Source organism: Asterias amurensis, chromosome 20, assembly GCF_032118995.1.
Source record: "Asterias amurensis chromosome 20, ASM3211899v1".
NCBI lineage: Eukaryota > Metazoa > Echinodermata > Asteroidea > Forcipulatida > Asteriidae > Asterias > Asterias amurensis.
In genome coordinates, this window is record NC_092667.1 from 15,153,135 (window position 1) to 15,166,436 (window position 13,302).

The 13,302-nt window shown below is 41.0% G+C and overlaps 1 protein-coding gene across 1 annotated transcript; it reads left to right on the forward strand.

Moving 5' to 3' along the window:
• Nucleotides 1-4,482: 4,482 nt before the first annotated feature.
• Nucleotides 4,483-12,370, forward strand: LOC139952289 (large ribosomal subunit protein uL15m-like). The gene is made up of 4 exons (XM_071951375.1): nt 4,483-4,617; nt 6,757-6,914; nt 9,732-9,897; nt 11,827-12,370. The coding sequence occupies exons 1-4, from the start codon at nt 4,507-4,509 to the stop codon at nt 12,286-12,288; spliced, it is 897 nt and encodes a 298-aa protein (XP_071807476.1). The 5' UTR covers nt 4,483-4,506; the 3' UTR covers nt 12,289-12,370.
• The last annotated feature ends 932 nt before the right edge of the window (nt 12,371-13,302 follow it).

Here is a 13,302-nt window from a genome sequence, read left to right on the forward strand (position 1 = left end):
ACCTAGGTCTATATTGAAAACAAATGACCTATTAACAATGGTACTATTGCCCAGTCACTGGCAAACTAGGAGAAGAAAAAAGTATCTGGCCAGACCGTGGTTGACGACCATGGAGGTAGAACTACGACGTAGTCACTCCCCTCATCTTAATGAGACCATTAACATTTTGTACCAGCCCTGTCTGGATCCATGCACCGGGCCTGTAGCATCATAGGGGCGGGTGGAACATCAAAATTCTGAACAACAACAGTATACCGTTACTCCAACCCCGGGCTGATCCCAAGGGTTTCGTAGTACACACACAGTAAGAACGCTAGCACGAGCGAAGTATGGAAGGGTGGTGATTCGATACTTGCATCCGTTGGCCTACCAATACTTCACCCGCTGAAGGGGCCGTTATAATTTGTTTTAGTTTACAATAATTGATAAAGGTACGTAACTCTCACTGTGGCAAGATAGAAAACATCGCCACTCCCCTGAGATATGAACATTACCAAACGTGTGGAAAATAGAGCGTCAGAAAGAAAGTTAATATAAAAAAGCCCAGTCCAATCATGTAATAGAAACTAAGAAGCAAGTCCAACGGGACAGAATAATGATACAGCTTAAGATCAAGGGTACATGGGGAAGGGGTATAATCGAAAAAAGTAAAACAAAACATTATACAACCACACCAACTTTTGACTTGTACTTGAATTATTGCAAAATGGAGCTGCCGTACAAATAGCCCCCTCTGTTGACAACATGTTGCTTACTTCGTTGAACATTAGTTTGCCAAAAGGGTCTGGCATTATGACCAAATAACTTGGTTTAACCACTTCACTTTCTTGAACAAAATTGTTTTACATTATCGTTTGTTTATGTTTTTGTTGTGTGTGTATGTATTTATTTATTTGTTTATTGGAGGGGATGGGGCGAGGATTGCGAAGGTTATAAACATTAGTCTGTCTACCTTTATACATTGGTGCATCACTGACCTATGCCTTTATGGTAGCGCACGTGCATAAAACCTTTGGGAATATCTATAAAAGTAGAATAACGTTTTGTGACGCTGCGATCAAGCTGTTATCCACGTTTTTAGTTTTTTCCTAAAAGGGTAAACTAAATAATGCACAGTGTAAAATAGCCCTTGTCCCATTCGTAATAACACAAAGGAACAAAACAAGAGATGAAATAATTATTTCCAAAATTAGTGTGTAGGCGCCAACCAACTTTTGGTATTTTATTTTCATAAAAGTGAGAGGGTGACTTCTCACTAAAATATTTTAATCTGAGAAAGACTTTAGGTTTGAAGCCTTTCTCGCTCGTGCATCAGCACTCACATTGTTCAATTATTTGTTTGCAACTTCAATGACCAATTATTGAGCCAAAATATGTCGACGGAATTCTTATTTAATGCATAGGCCTACATTATATACCGAATGAGAATACATTTCTTTGACAATATTATTACAAAGAAGTTATATGATAGGCATCTTTAATATTTAAAGTTCAGAGCAAGACTTGATTTCTATAACACATGTTAAAATAGAACGTTGGAAACACAGTTTTGACATGTCTTTACTAGCGATATTATAAGCTTACACACCAACAAGGAGCACAGACTATTCCCCCTGTTAATGGCAAAAAACTAAAAACTCGCTTTTTGCGAAACGCAAGTACCGAGATAAGCTGTTTTGTCATAAATTATGATGAAAGTGTAAACAGAGACCGAGATAAGACATGTTATATTATTCACATCCATACTATGCCTATGAAACTTTTAAATGAAAAAAAAAAGAGAAAAAACGCCATCAATTGATGACCCAAAAAGCTTTTATTTTTTTATTTTTTAAGAAACCCAAAGTGTCAAGTTTGGCTACTAACTGGCCATGGAAGGGCCGGTTGATCTTGAACTGGTTACATGATAGACGTTCATTGATTTGGATAATGGAGTGGAAAACATGATTGTGAAAGGTTAAACCCCATGACACACAGTCACCATGGGCACACACCATTATTGAGGGCGGTGTTTTCACTTAGTGCATCACCAAAAGAACAACAAATTTACCAAAAATGCATGGTTTTATTTAGGTGTTTGTTTTTATAGAAAATGTAATACTTCACAACAAACTTAATGAGGTAAAATGAGTGACTTAGCTGTTTGTTGTTTATATAAGTGCAGATATTTTACAAAATTATGAGTTGTACACACGGTGAGTGATTAACGCGGGAATTATTAGGTCAGAGATGGTAGATTGAGAGCACGAGGCAACACTCTCAGCTCTCTCCTAAAACAAAATATTAAAAGGATTAAGAAAGTATTGATCAATAATGCCTGAGAACATCCAATTAGAATGACAGACACGCCTCAACGATGAGACCAAAGCACACAAGATGCAGGGCCATGCCTCCCCAACTCCTGCCTGCTTCGGTCGCATCCTCCTCTCACATACAAACACATCCTTTCTTCTGCATCACTTCAGTTTATTGAAGATTAAACTTGGGAAAGATTAAGATCGTGTGCATATGTACAGCATCAGCACTGTACGCCCCGGCCAGATTTGTGCCCTAAGGAAAAATTTGCACTTGGAGCGAGCGGGATGGAAGAGTTTATGGTGAGCGAGCGGGGGAAGGAACTTGCATGGCTCATAATAAGAAAGAAGGAACTGAGACGCAGAGAAAGGATGGAACGGAGCGGGAAAGATAATCATGTATTCAAAGCAGGAGTGCAAAGGATGAAGGAAAACACCAGAGTATTAGAGGCATCAGCAGTTGACGTGAAGATTGGAAATTACCCGTTCCCAGGCCCCCACGTACGACTCGTCCAGTAAAAGGGCACCAAATTGAATATCGTAGTAATCATCTAATTATCGCAATCTGTTTATCGCTGGTATGGTGGAAGGTGAATGATCTAGCGGACGGAACCATCTATGGCAACCACGGCATCACTAACTTAACATTGAAGAAAATTAATATCGGGTTCATGTACTAACCGATGAAGCCCACAAAGAAAAAAAAAACAAATCATCAACAAAATCATGTATATCTTTTATCACTCGACAAAATAAAATAAAACAACAACAACAACAACATGCACAACCTATTAATTTGCTGATTTCTTTGATGACGTCAAAATTTAAATTTGATACTCATCAATGTTGTATTTCTAAAATAAAATGCATTGGGGTAGGCCCGTAACTAATAACTGTGAGTGATGCAACTATTTTTGATACACTCCGTAGTTCCTTATAAAGATTGTCTTTTAGGATTCATTGGGGACCCTTTGTTTACAACTTAAAGGTAAAAAAGAAAGGAAAAAAAAGAAGAAAAAAAACAATTACATAAAAACCGGACAGAATAGTGTTTGGACCTAAATGTTGACGTCATCGGTCTATAGGCCTACACTAGTATACCCATCCGGTAAAAATATCCAACACTTTGCAGGCACACACCAAACAAAGCACAACCGTTATTACAGTACGATTTCATACATCGTGTCGTCTCAGATCACAAACCGATCTGTTTTTATTTAGGAATCAAAATTAAATTCAGATTTACAACGAAATAATTTGATGAATTCTAGCAATCTACACTTGAATACATTAGTTTTTACCAATGCCGTATGCCTAACTTTAAAAAAAGGCACAATATTTACAGAAAAAATCACATTCGTATGTTTTGACAAACCTGGGGAGATTTCTTTCTACTTTTGTTATAATAATAATAATGTGTTAGCCCCCAACATAAAGTTGTTTACCTGATTTAGAAACGTCCGTTATTGTCGAGATTTGATAAATGACTTCGCAAAGTGCATTACAAACCGAGGGGGTGTGTACGAGTGAAATTTTGAAACATTGGACGAAATAAATTTGATCATCAAAATTCCTCAGGGTGTGGTTCATCTAGTGAGCTGCTGTTCTTCTATTTCGAGTGTGTCCTTATTAACAATAAGAGTGGTGTAGCGCCCTCATTCAACAGCGAAACGAAATAATTGTTCATTCTGTTTTCGCACCAATGCATCAATTAAAATAAATACAAATAGAAGGAACTGATTGTGAGCGAGAAAGATAATAAGCGTTAAAACATTGATTTAGTATAACTACATGTATTTGGAAGTATTAGCGGGTAGGCCTAGTCTAAGGTGTATTTGGAAGTCTTAGCGGGTGGCTTAGTTTAAGGTGTATTTGGAAGTCTTAGCGGGTAGGCCTAGTCTAAGGTGTTTTCGGGCCTTTATCTTTTCTTTTTTTAACACACTTGCGCAGCTGCAGTTCTGTAATACTCGCACGCCCACGTGAGCCCCCGATTTTTGATCTGTCCGAAATTGCCATTCTCAAAAATTGTCCTGATGTTTTTTTGTATGGATTTCCATTTATTTAATCGACTTAGAAACAGTCCTTCTTTGGCTGGATTTACAGAAGACAAAAAATGAACATGTTCGTCCCCGGCCGCGGGAAGGCTCGCGCTGATGGTGCCAGTTTACCTTTTTGATGCAATGCATGTAGGGTAATTAAATGTACCTTCAAGATGGCGGCGACCATGGGAAGCTCGGGTGTTCAGCGTGCGTTGGAAATGATAAGAAATCTGCCAAGGGTTGCACTTAATAACATCAAAGACAACCCTGGAGCTCGAACTAAGGTAGATATATGACAAGTTAGTGTGTAACAATGTTTAAAACAGATTGTTAATTGCTGTGTCGTTGGACGTTATTACACCCTGCACGGCGGATTAAAAATTAAACGAGCCATGTTGTTTACTGTTGCATCAATTTCGTGAAAATAATAAGTAGGCAAAATGCGTGGTACTTTGATGGCAAATTTCTCCCATATGATTTAGAGTACCTTATTTTATTCCGTGCATTTGTGAAATTAATATGACACATGACAGGGCTTGGATCCCAGTGCTTACCAAATGACGACTTTGTCCAGCTGTGTCCTGTAAAGTTATAGGGGTAACTAGTAGTAGTGTGTGTGATGACTTGATTTTGAAACTTGAAAAAAAAAGAATTTACAAAAATTACATTTAATGTAACTCTTTCATTGGTGCCCCACCTGTAAATATTTTCCGTCTGTTGATCGTAAGAAGTCTGGGAGCTCGGCAGATCTTGCAGGTCATGACATGAATATCTACTTCTAGAAACTAATACGGCTCCCCTGTGAGCTTTATTATAGGGGTCTAGTATTTTGGGCCTCTTTAACGCTATACGTTTTTCAAATCAGCGTTGATAGGTGAAAGTTTTACAACCGTTATAGCCAGCAATAACGTTTTTTTTGTACTACACTACCAAAACTTTCCCTACATACTCAATATACATCCATAATGCTTATAGTTCCTTTTTGTTGAGTGAAATTAAAAAACATCGTCAAAAAATACATTTTTCTGCTTGGTACTTACTGTTATTTTTCTGCTGCATCGCATGTTTTTTGACTTCTCAATATGCTCAACGCTTTATCTTTTGGTCACTCGACCACCAAGCGCTGTACACCAGCCTACTCGCCGAACTGCCAAGCCACGACCAAGTTGGACTAAACCATTCTGCGAAAGGGGTGTGTCAAACTCATGTGGCAGTGCGTGCGCCGTTTGTTTACAATAATACCCGCCGTTCACGCATAAAGCGCCCCCGCACTGCCGCATAGGTTTGTAACACCCCTATCAAAGAATAGTTTAGTCCGACTCGGCCGCGGCTCGGCAGTTCGTCGCTCTTCATGTAGTAGGCTGCATAATGAGAAGGTAAAAGACGTGCGATGCGGCAGAAAAACAACAGTGAGTACCAAGCAGAAAATTTTATTTTTTGAGGATGTGTTTTAATTTCACTCAACAAAAAGGAAATACAAGCATTATGGATGTATTGAGTATGTGTGGAAAGTTTTGGTAGTGTAGTACAACAGAAACTTCAGTTATTGCTGGCTAACGGTCGTAAAACTTTCACCTATCAACGCTGATTTGAAAAACGTAGTGTTCGGCTACATCATCGCACCATTTCATCTCATACATATATTCATATTTACTGTGAACACGCACGCAGATTGATAAATCAGCGCAGCCATACAGCGTCACGTGACATTACCTTATATAGATATTCATGACTTGCAAGATCTGCTGGGTGCCCTGACTTTTCAGTACTTTGGAGTAGTGTAAAATTTTTCTAAATGGGAGAAATTTGCAATCAAAGTACCACGCATTTTGTGACCTTTAAAAACTCTTGCGTTTTAGACATGTCTAGAGACTACCAGATTTGCTTGATTTTTATCATTTTCAAAAATCATGACACAAATTCTTTTAGAACACGAATTTGATCCTCAATGTCTTATGAATTCATTCATAACACTCACTTAAAACACCATAGAGGAAATATATTAGGACAAACAAAATTACCAGAACCCGGAGCGAAATGAATAATGGCAGATTTACCAAGTTGAAATTTAAACCTGGGAGGGCGAAGCTTCAGCTGTGTAGCCTGCTAACCTGTTATTCGTTGTCACAAAATCAAAAATATTGATAATAGATATCACAGGGTTTTATATTCCTATCATTCCTTAACCGCGTCAGCAAAAGTTGTGCTGTCCATATATGTTGGTTTTTTTAATTTAGGCTTAGTAAATTATGAGTAGATTTTTGCATTCATGAGCAAATTTTTGCATTCATGACTAGACAAGTTTTAATATAATTGTCCTGTTGGTATTAACAAAATTTGTTTGGCTAATCTAACCATCTTACATGTACCTGTAATGCTATTTATATCTAAGATGTTTACTCTTTTGTTGATTTGTTGTCCAGCATAAACTACGAGGGCGTGGTCAGCATGGAGGAAACTCAAGTGGGCGTGGCAAAAGAGGACAAGTCATGAGGGGGACATTGCCTCGTATTGGATTTGAAGGGGGTCAGATGCCATTTTACTTAAGAATACCTAAGTACCCCTACTACAAAAGTCATCAGTGAGTACTGATTTATTAAGGTTACAGTTCCCCCCACCCACACCCCTTCCACTTGTGTCATATCCCCAAACTCGATCCTTAGTCTGAAAACATGAATGTACAGTACGTGTGTTTTCCAACATGTACAAATTTCCCCCTTGCTGCATATCCTGCAATACAGATAACGTAGTCTTAGGTATAATGGGTCAAATTCTGGGGTGGACACTTATCAGAGCTCCATAATTCAAATCATGTACCAAGAAGCTACTAATCTCAGTGCTACCCTTGTTACTTTGCCAGTTTTTTTAATAAACTCCTTTAAGGCACTGTAGACGTTTGGTAACTACTCAAAATATTTATAAGCATAAAACCTTACTTTGTAGCAGCAACGGAGAGCCGTTGATAGTACAAAACATTGTGAGAAACAACTCCCCCTGAAGTAACGTAGTTTTTGAGAAAGAGGTAATTTCTCAGTAAAAATAATAAAAGACTTCTGGCCGGAAGCCTTTTTTTCTTATCTGAAGCACACTGTTGTACGATAAGGGTGTTTTTTTCTCTCATCAATTTCTTGCAGCTTCAATGACTAATTGAGTCCAAATTTTCACAGGCTTGTTCTTTTATGCATAAAACATATAATGATATACACCAAGTGAGAATACTGGTTTTTGACAATTACCAATCGTGTTCAGTGCCTTAAAAAAAGAAATAACTCCTCTTCCTAAAGAACTAAATGCAGCTTCTGTAGCAAAAAATAATGTACATTGCAACGCATCCAGCTAGTATACAACAATCTCTGCCCTCACTGGTACCTGTTTTCCCTACCAAAACTTGAGGTAAAATTTACATGGCTGTGACCGATACTAAATGTTACCAATCGCCCAGCAAAAAATAATCAATAAATTTTTATTTCTTATGTTATGCATGTTGAAGAAATACATCGTATAGACCCATTTATGGGCTATTTTTAGCTCTTAATGTATGAAAAAGACAGGCCTAGGGGCCTTGTCGGATTTGTATTTTGTCTATAAAATCGTCAAAAAGAAAATTTAACGGTGAACTGGATTCAAAATCAATTACTTCAGTTTCACAACTTGAAATAATTGGTTGTGACAAGTTCTGCATACATACAATAGCACTACAGGCATGGGGGAAGTACACAGCGAAAGTGGCCGAAGTATTGGTGCATTTGCAAGGGGCTTCACAGTCATTGTCTTGGCCATCACAGTCACTAGTTATAGCCATTGCAGTCATTTGTCCGGGCCATCACAGCCATTTGTACTGGCAATCACGCCCATTTGTACTGGCCATCACGCCCATTTGTCCTGGCCATCAGTCACATTTGTCCTGGCCATTACGCCCATTTGTCCTGGCCATCATGCCCATTGTCCTGGCCATCGCAGCCATTTGTCCTGGCCATCACGCCCATTTGTCCTGGCCATCACGCCCATTTGTCCTGGCCATCATACCCATTTGTACTGGCCATCACGCCCATTTGTCCTGGCCATCACGCCCATTTGTCCTGGCCATCACGCCCATTTGTCCTGGCCATCACGCCCATTTGTCCTGGCCATCACGCCCATTTGTCCTGGCATCACGCCAATTTGTACTGACCATTCACAGCCATTTGTCCTGGCCATCACGCCCATTTGTCTCGGTCATCACGCCCATTTGTCCTGGCCATCACAGCCATTTGTACTGGCCATCACGCCTTTTTGTCCTAGCCATCACTGACAGCCATTTGTCCTGGCCATCACGCCCACATGGCATTTGTACTGGCCATCACGCCCATTTGTCCCAGCCATCACAGCCATTTGTCCTGGCCATCACAGCTTTTTGTCCTGGCCATCACGCCCATTTGTCCTGGCATCACGCCAATTTGTACTGACCATTCACAGCCATTTGTCCCAACCATCACGCTCATTTGTCTCGGCCATCACGCCCATTTGTCCTGGCCATCACAGCCATTTGTACTGGCCATCACGCCTTTTTGTCCTAGCCATCACTGACAGCCATTTGTCCTGGTCATCACACCCATATGGCATTTGTACTGGCCATCACGCCCATTTGTCCCAGCCATCACAGCCATTTGTCCTGGCCATCACAGCTTTTTGTCCTGGCCATCACGCCCATTTGTCCTGGCATCACGCCAATTTGTACTGACCATTCACAGCCATTTGTCCCAACCATCACGCCCATTTGTCTCGACCATCACGCCCATTTGTCCTGGCCATCACAGCCATTTGTACTGGCCATCACGCCTTTTTGTCCTAGCCATCACTGACAGCCATTTGTCCTGGCCATCACGCCCATATGGCATTTGTACTGGCCATCACGCCCATTTGTCCCAGCCATCACAGCCATTTGTCCTGGCCATCACAGCTTTTTGTCCTGGCCATCACGCCCATTTGTCCTGGCCATCACAGTCATTTGTCCCAACCATCATGCCCATTTGTCTCGGTCATCACGCCCATTTGTCCTGGCCATCACAGCCATTTGTACTGGCCATCGCGCCCATTTGTCCCAGCCATATCGCGCCCATTTTTCCTGTCCATCACAGCCATTTGTCCTGGCCATCACGCCCATTTTGTCCTGGCCATCACGCCCATTGTCCTGGCCATCACAGCCATTTCCCTGGCCACCACTGGCCATCGTGAAATTGCAGGTCTGTGGGAATTTCATCTCCCTTTTTAGTCTTGCTCTAGTTTTAACTTTTTCTGTTGATCAAGTGTTTTCTCTTTTTTCGTTGTGGTTTGGTATTTTGTTGTTGTACCTAGTAATGTGCAGAAACATATTTATGTAGGCATGACAAATGCTAACAACTTGTTATTTTGTTTTCAGTTTGAAGAGAGAATACTTGCCAGTGTCCCTTTCTAAGCTTCAGTATTTGATTGATGTGGGAAGAATCAACCCAGACGAGCCAGTAGATGTAACAACATTTGTGAATGCAGGAGAGCTTAATATTGATATTTACAAGAAGCAGTATGGCATTCATCTGACTGAGGAGGTATGTATAGATACCTCAACAGCCCTGGTACATAAAAGCCCTGTGTGCAGACCCAAGGGACCCAATGCACATGGTGGCCCTAAGTAAATTAATACCCCTAGCAGCCAAAAGCAATTTGGACCAAAATGCCTACAGCGGCCACAACCAATTTGTACAGTACACAAATTCCCATAGCAGTCACAAACAACAACAGACATTCTGTTGGTTCGAGTACAGAGCCAAACCCCATGGCCAAACAAACCCCAAGAGGGAAACCCCGCAAGGCAAACCCCAAGAGCCAAACCCCAAGAGCCAAACCCCAACAGGCAAACCCCATGAGGCAAACCCTGCAAGGCAAACCCCGCAAGGCAAACCCTTGAAGGCAAACCCCAACAGGCAAACCCCAAAACTCGAACCCCTACAGGCAAACCCCCAAGAGCCAAACCCCATGAGGCAAACTTGCAAGGCAAACCCCGCAAGGCAAACCCCTAGAGCCAAACCCCAAGAGCCAAACTCCAAGAGACAACCCCCTACAGGCAAACCCCTAGAGGCAAACCCCAATAGGCAAACCCCTACAGGCAAACCTCAACAGGCAAACCCCTAGAGGCAAACCCCTAGAGGCAAACCCCAATAGGCAAACCCCTACAGGCAAACCCCAACAGGCAAACCCCTACAGGCAAACCCCAAGAGGCAAACCCCAAGAGGCAAACCCTAAGGGTACGTTCAGACGTGGGGTTAAACTAGTCCTTAATCCAAAAGTGCTAAACTAACCCTGCGTGGGAACGCAATATTCTGGTCCGCGAGGGTTAATTTGACCCACTGAGCTGGGCTAAACTAAACCAAATAAATTGGTGGACTAGCCTAACTTAGCCCAGGTTTTACGACCAACCCCCCGCTGGGAACCGCTGCGAGGCCCAGTAAACCATCGTTGGAACGCAACTGACCTGCTACTTCCGGTCTATTTTAGCCCAAATGACCGCGGCAACAAAGGTGACGTCATTCCGCGTGTATGGATGGATCGGCACTGAGTATTGGGTGGTGTCTGCATGAATCCATGGAGCTATAATATCTCCTTGCGTCTCTCCGCTGCCTTCCCTATATGTTACCATTAAGTGTTGGGCCCCGGTATTCCCCTTTGCCGAAAATGTTTGAAATGGACGTCGCACGAAAACAAGTTCTCATTTTTAGTAGCACTATTTAGTTTTTAAATTCACTTCTTCTGTGCGCAACGCTACTTTATGCTTTGAAGAAAGTGGCATCTAATCACAGCTAAGCTACACACACGGGATCGACAATTAAGACCAAAGTTTGGGTTCGAAAACTAGGTTGTATCTGGTTCCTGTCCTGTCCTTTACGTAACAGTTATACGAGTACCAGACTAATGTTAAATTGAAAAAACAATTTTTTACGTAACATGAGAATGTGTGTAGGCTACGACTTCTCAATGACTAAGTTGTGATATATTTACAAAAGTTCACACTCAAAAATAATTTGAAGCTTTCAACAACAACGTGTAAATGTTTCGTTCATGAAACTTCAGCGGGCACAATAGAATTGCGTTTGTGCTGGGGCCAAGCAAGGATAAGAAGTGATTTTGCCGTCTTTAAAGATGGAATACATGATGACCATGAGGTTTGTAGAAACCCTGTGGAACACGCATGGACCATGGACAATGTAACAAACCGGAACCAGCAATGGTAAGGTTCGCCGATGCATGACCCAATAATCAACATCGTGGGCTAGTTTAGTCCGCTTGACCAGAATAAACTCACTGTGTGAACGCAAGCCAATTTTGGACTAAGTCATGTTTAGGATTAAGGACTAGTTTAACCCCACGTCTGAACATACCCTATGAGACAAATTTCAGCATTTGTTTATAAGGTTTGCTAAATGCTACTTAAAACGTGTACCGATTTTAAACCTTGTTTATTTTTCATTTGCTTACCTTAGGGGGCAGACACCTTCAAGGCACAGGTGAACATTGAGGTTCAGTGGGCAACAGAGCTTACGCTGGCAGCCATCGAGCGCAGAGGTGGAGTCATCCATCTGGGATTTTATGACCTTCAAAGCCTGGATGCTCTGGCCCATCCCCTTGTGTTCTTCAACAGAGGGAAGCCCATTCCCAAACGGGCCCTACCCCCAAAGGATGCTGTTCCATTCTACACCGATTCCAGCAATCGTGGATACTTGGCTGACCCAGATAAGATTCGACTAGCAAAAGCAGCTTTAGCTGGGAAGTTCGGCTACATTCTGCCTGATTTAACCACAGATCCGAAGAGAGAAATGTTGAAGATGATGAAGGATCCTAGACAAGTGTTTTTTGGCCTTCAACCTGGTTGGATTGTTAATCTGACAGACAAGACTATTCTAAAGCCAACTGATGAACAACTTATCAAGTATTTCAGGTCATGAGACCTATGTGGTTATTTTAGGTAATTGTGTGTATCACCTTGTGGCATAGCCAGGCATTTGTTTTCTTGGGGGGGGGGGGAGGTAAAGACACAATTTGGGGGGGGTCTATTTAGTAAATCAAACCATGTATTTCTGCATATCTTTTCGTTAACCTATTGAAACGCCCTCAGCCTTCTGGATAAAAAGACATTAGACATAAACAGTCGCAGTTTCCAATCGGGTAGTCAAATAAATAGGAGAATAGATACTACACACAACTGATATGAAAACCATGTAAAACTGGAACTGCAGAAATTACCTAAAAAGTCATCTTAACTTAAAAAGAAAACCGGAGCTCTAACAGTTAAGATGTGAACGAGCTGAAGACTTGGAGAACTCTCTTAATTATGCTGACTCCAATGCTGACCCCACCCTCGACTTCTTGCACTCTCTCCCATCCTACAACTAACTAGGAACACGGCCAAAAACTGTTCACATCTGGTCCCTTTTTTAATTATCAAGACTTTGTTTTTGTTTGTATCCTAGAATAAGCCAATTTATCCCAAATTGTTGCCAATCCTCCAGTGAAACCGTGGAATTGCTCTTTGTTGAATTTCCAAATGTTTGAACAAAACAAATAAACTAAAGATTAAATTTACATAAAATTCTTAAGTTATTTTCTTCGTGTTTGCAACACATTTATTTATTATAAATTGTTTTGGAGTTTTGCGCCCCAAAATGCGAGGCTTTTAAATTTTTGCCTAAAAATGCAAAAGGCTTGTGGTAAGCAAAAATTGATAATGCACATGGCTAGCATTTTTTGTAGATATTTAAGCAAAAAATGATACAGTGCACATGACTAGCAATTTCTGCGCACTTTTTAGACAACAATTTGTACAAATGCAAGAAATGTTTAAGCAAGACTATAGCGTTATACATTTTTAAGCAAAAAATGATAAAACCGCAAGACCATTTTTAAGAAAAAATTGACAAAAAATGCAAGACTATAGCCTTGTGCATTTTTAGCAAAAAATT

Coding starts and splice junctions, on each gene's coding strand:
- LOC139952289 (XM_071951375.1), top strand. CDS start 4,507: ATGGCGGCGACCATGGGAAGCTCGGGTGTTCAGCGTGCGTTGGAAATG. Junction 4,618..6,756: donor ACCCTGGAGCTCGAACTAAG/GTAGATATATGA, acceptor TTTGTTGTCCAG/CATAAACTACGAGGGCGTGG. Junction 6,915..9,731: donor CCCTACTACAAAAGTCATCA/GTGAGTACTGAT, acceptor TTTTGTTTTCAG/TTTGAAGAGAGAATACTTGC.